Here is a 5,464-nt window from a genome sequence, read left to right as displayed (position 1 = left end):
TGCGATACTTGTAGTGATAATTATATACATGATTTCAGGAAGATATGCATGCAGGGCCCAGCATCAACTTCATATACATGATTAATAATATCTTAGTAGATTCGATTGTCAAATGATGGAGTCGACCTATGGAACTGTAGATGAGTCTTGTCAAGCTTGTGATACTGGATGTAGATCATGCTTTCATAAGTGATTATAATCATGATTATGGATAAATAAGATCATCATCATCTTTAATAGATATGATACAACATGTCTATCATGCTTCAATACACGGGATTTGATTATCATGGACTATACATTAGGAAGGACTAATAGTGGTTATTGTATACCAAAAACACAAAGGACCTATGATAACTTCTTTAGGATGTATAATCATCATGATACTTTACATAATATACTCAATATAGGTACGTTGAGGATCGTATGATAATAGAATGCCCTATAGGGTGTCGAACATGCATGGATCGGTGAGTAGTAGTAGTAAGTAGATAGTATTTAATAACCGTATTATTATTCAGGTATCATTGTACAAGCTGTTATACTGGATATTCACTCTATCCTCCTCTTACTATTCAAGGAGTTACATATAGGAAGTGTTATCCAGTATAGTCCAATAAGCATAATCTTCCTAACTATAATACTGCTCTATACGATGTGATACTTATCATCATGAATCTCCTTAAAGCCTTCTTGTTGTTCTTGTGGTCAGTGTGTGGCAATAGGAGTTGTTCTTGTTCTTGTTGATGTTATTTTAGGAATGTAGACCCCACAGTTCGATGAGAGGTGATAGTTAGTTATTTATAGGAGATAATGTCAAAGAGTAAATATAGAGATCATGACGTCAGAAGAGACGATAAATTGGATGAACTCAATGAAGTATTGTCTAAATATAGGGAGATGAGGGGAAGGCGTGGTATGTCCACCTTATATTATCCTGCTGCTCCTCCTCCTCCTCCTCACTAGAAGGTATTCCACTTATATGTAGCAGCTTTGATGATGCACTCACTAGAAGCAGTACGACGACGACGACGACAAAGGGCACTATCACTAATACAGCAGAGACTGAGTTATTTGGTAAGATGATCATGATGATGCTCATAATATTGAGTGATGATGATGATTAAGATAATCATGGTCAACAGATCTCCAACGAGAACTGCAACAAATTGATGAGTTAATGGTATTACATCAAGATGGGAGGAAGGAAGAAGAAGAGGCGGTGGTGGTGGCGGCCTACCATTCCTCTACCATATCTACTCAACCACTACTGCCTAATACTAACAGTTGGGCTCATAGGAGGGGTCTTGGAAGTGTATCTATTCATGATACCTCCTTTCCTACACTACATCATCATTTAAATATGGTAGAGAGTGGGTTAATGAAGCTCGAGAAGAAGTAGGAGTATAGTCAGGACCTTCAGTGCTACTACTACTACTACTGCTAACTCAGATATGTTGATATTAGGCATACTCAACGAGCTATTTACCACCACCACCACAATGATGATGATAATACAGTGTTGGGGTTCACGAATACAGATACACGAAGGATCGTTATAGGCAATATGGTGAAAGACCTCCAACGCCAAAACAATGATCTAAGGAATATGTTGTCTGAAGCTCATCACACGATGCATCATGATGATGATGATAATTGTTGACGTCCTCATAATAATAATAATCATCATGTTGCGTGCTGATCATGATGATAATAATAGTAATCGAGTATCATCTCTTGTTTTAACACCTCTTTTCCCTCTCTCTATACTACAGCTGCTCCCCCCCCCAGGTACCCGACTATACTCATTACTATTGCTCTCCTTCTCCTCTTCTTCCACATAGGATGGTATTCAATTATTCTACCATTCATCGTATATAATCGTTGGTATACTCTAGGAGTGTAGGAGTCCGGAAAGGATTGGTATCTAGTTTAGGAGCACCTTCCCAAAATACTATGGCTGCTCATGGTCAGCAGCAGCCTGGAATGATATGGTGGCTTTAGAGGCTTTAAACTATCTGAGTGGTATCTATCAATAGGGATATACAATACTCTCTGGATAGTGCCTAGTAGGCACTGCCTACCATACCCTCTTCTTCTGAATACAATGATAACGACCAGAATATACATGATGATAGGGGAGCTCTCATCTAGAACCCTTATAAGACTCTTAGTAGACTCGTTGTTGTAGGATAGATGGTAGTCTTCATTAGAATGGTAACACTTATCACTATACATATGTCTTACCGTCTGGGTGGAACTAGTAAGGTAGTACTACGTGGTGGTTGTAGGGTAAGATAAGTAAAGCTACTTACGAGTTAACTGCCGCCGACAATGCTTTGGGTGATAATAATGGTTTCACACATTATCAATCATCACTATCCAACAACCCTATCTTTAATGTTCGCCGACGCCGCCCTTTGAAGTTATACAATATGGAGTGTTCCCCAATGAGGGGTGACGACGCTGACGACATAAATCCGTCATAATAGGAATATATTTTGGTGTTTTGCATTCTGGAATGTGTTCTGAGTTTCGGAATGAGTTTTCTGAACACCCCGATAGTATCATCATTCAATAGTCGATGGAAAAAACAAAATGCATTCTTCAGCGTAGCGAAACGACGTAAACGGATTTTTGGAAAGACCAATTGAATTTTGTCTCCAGAGTCATGGTATCTTCCTCTTCCTCCTCCTCTGCCACATTATCATCATCATTGCCTGAGAGTAGTATTGAGGAACTCATGTTAGAGTTTAAAGAAATGATGAAAGATATCCAATTGGATAAGATTGGCAAAGCTGGTAATGATAATAATTAGCTGATATGATGATGAACACTGCTCATCAGGTCGGAGGTTACCCTTATTAGAATCATACCGTCATATATGGGATCATATACTTATAGATGCTTTTGATAAGCATAATGATATCATTAATGATACTCGGAATAGGATTAAGAGAATGGAGAATGTCAGAAGTGATAATGTTGTTGTCGAGACTAGGGTAGTAGTAGTAGTAGGGTATAATAGTCTAATAGGTGCATTAAGGAATAGTGATGGATGGACATTACAAAGAGATGCTAATGGTATTAAAACCATGTATAAGAATGATCCTAATACTCCACATGTAATGATGCTCATTATCATCATCACAATAGATTGATAATAATAATGATTATTATTATGAATAGATACATTGTCTTAGGATTGAGGGTATGGTAGATTGTCCTGTTTTTGATATTCTAGCTCTACTCAATGAAGTTGAATTCTACCCACACTGGATACCTAGTTATCGATATCTAGGTCTTACTATGGCAAAAAAGGTAATAATATAAACTAAAACTGATCACATCCATGATGATACACAACAGGCAATAACAGATTATTATTATGTGTTGTATAGGTTGTAAACCCTAAGCCTACTCAAATGTTGAATCATATTAAAGTAGCTCTACCATGGCCAATAGCTAATAGAGAGTGTCTATTCTCGGTTGGTAATAATAATAGTAGTATATTGTCTATAAGGAGGAGGAGGAGTATGACTCTATCATCTGGTCATCATCATCAGACGCTCTAGACTGTATAGGGAAGAATGAAGATCCGAGACAGTTAGTGATTCTATTGAAATCTGAGGTCAGACTACTAGTTATTACTATCACTACTTGAACCCCATTTCAGTCCGGTCCATCCTATGAACCCATGATTGAGGAAAGGGATATGCCTATACCGGATAAAGGTGCGGTCGTATGTGATATACTCGAACCAAGTGGGATAGTGTTAACACCCTGCGAGGATGGTCGAACGTAATAGTAGTATAAGCTCATGTCATTAATATAGGTTTTATTGTAGATTGATACAAATAGTAGAGCATCTAGATCCACATATATCCTATATACCATCTTGGCTACTAGATTTAGTAGTCCGTAATATGTGTTATATGATCCTGGCAAAGGTGATCATGAGGCTTTCATTGGAATATCATCATCATCGAGAGTATTATGGTTGTAGGTACGATCAGCAGTAGAGATAGTGAAGACTCCAGCATATCAAGATAGGATGAGGGATCCTAATAATGCATTTTATATGTATATAAGAAGGAGGATAGAAGAGGATATGCCAGAAGAGATGCAATATGTAATACTAAGCTGTACAAATATCACTAATATGTATGATATGAAGATAGTAGTAGTTCTCGCCTATATCTCAGATACCACCTCTGAATGAATCCATATAACTATGTTTCACTATTGAACTGGCAGCACATCACTTCAACTTGACGACATCCAATCTTACCATTGTTGTGTGCTCAACTAGTCTTTCATTTTCTTGGATAGATACATTGTCTACTCTCCTAGTTGGGTCGTCTCATACTATCATTTCAATGTAATACTTGCCTGCTCGATATTACCCAATCAGTATTATTATTATTATTATCCTGTCGACTTACGAGGAAGCGACCACCTTTCTCAGTTTGTCACAGTAGTAGGTTGCTACTATGGGCATATCACCTCCCACTGAAGAGCAGGACAAGGAGGAAGACACCACAACGTTAACATCATCGTCTTCCTCCTCCTCCTCTTCCTCATCATCATGTAGTCCCTCCATAGCATCAGAATGTAGTTTTGTGACAGTATGCAGTGAGGAGGTATCACCATCGATAGAGCAGGAGGTGGGAGGACGCCATGATATGTATAAATTATTCGATGCATTACTACATGATATACACACTGATAGGATAGCTACAGCTGGTAGTAGTAGTAGTTGCCTACTATCGGGATACATTGCTGATTATCAGGCCGTAAGTTGGCATATATTCAATCGTTAACGGCTAATTGGAAGGAGTTGCCAGATGATCTTAATACACGATATATCAATAATAAGGAGTTAATCGATCGTACAAGAATAAGATGGCAACGTATGGAGCATCTTAGAAGTAGTTCAACAACAACAACAATAGGGTGGCTTGGTTGTATAGCCTATATTGATTATTATTATCATAGTGCTCATCTTCTTCTTCTTTAAGATGAGTTAAAGAGTGATGATGGATGGCAGTTACAGAGATCCTACAATGGTATTAGAACTCTCTATCAACATAATGATACTACTACCAACGTACTACTATTGCTAGTTATCATACCTCTCTTAATAATACTTTAGATACATTCCCTTCGTGTAGAGGGTACTATACAGTCCTCTATGTTCGATCTCTTAGCCCTCCTTAATGAAGTAGGCTTTTATACACAATGGTTGCCAAGGCTGAGGTTCCTAGCTCTTACCAAGTCTATTAAGGTAGTATATAACATGAGAGAAGAAGAAGAAGTGAAGACTATACTCACTCTTCAGATAGCTAATCCAACACCAACACAAATGCTGGTACATATGAAGGCTACTGTTCCATGGCCCTTTAAGGATAGGGAAAGTATCTTCTCTGTTGGTAATAATAATAATATCTATCATCGTCATCAT

At 37.9% G+C, this 5,464-nt stretch overlaps 1 protein-coding gene across 1 annotated transcript in view; it reads left to right on the top strand.

The window, feature by feature from the left end:
• Window positions 1-2,743: 2,743 nt before the first annotated feature.
• The window catches only part of Pmar_PMAR008208 (hypothetical protein), a gene marked incomplete at both ends in the record, with an annotated part of 2,898 nt that continues 177 nt past the window's right edge, over window positions 2,744-5,464 (top strand). Inside the window, 11 exons of the mRNA XM_002768978.1 lie at window positions 2,744-2,801; window positions 2,905-2,976; window positions 3,037-3,097; window positions 3,204-3,321; window positions 3,402-3,492; window positions 3,567-3,631; window positions 3,677-3,801; window positions 3,848-3,950; window positions 4,007-4,132; window positions 5,156-5,287; window positions 5,342-5,464. Of these exons, the coding sequence (XP_002769024.1) occupies window positions 2,744-2,801; window positions 2,905-2,976; window positions 3,037-3,097; window positions 3,204-3,321; window positions 3,402-3,492; window positions 3,567-3,631; window positions 3,677-3,801; window positions 3,848-3,950; window positions 4,007-4,132; window positions 5,156-5,287; window positions 5,342-5,464 (1,074 nt within the window). The remainder of the gene's footprint in view (window positions 2,802-2,904; window positions 2,977-3,036; window positions 3,098-3,203; window positions 3,322-3,401; window positions 3,493-3,566; window positions 3,632-3,676; window positions 3,802-3,847; window positions 3,951-4,006; window positions 4,133-5,155; window positions 5,288-5,341) is intronic.

This window comes from Perkinsus marinus (genome assembly GCF_000006405.1).
Source record: "Perkinsus marinus ATCC 50983 genomic scaffold scf_1104296966738, whole genome shotgun sequence".
Classification (NCBI taxonomy): domain Eukaryota; phylum Perkinsozoa; order Perkinsida; family Perkinsidae; genus Perkinsus; species Perkinsus marinus.
Note: the sequence above shows the minus strand (reverse complement) of the source record. Positions and strands in the feature narration are given on the sequence as shown.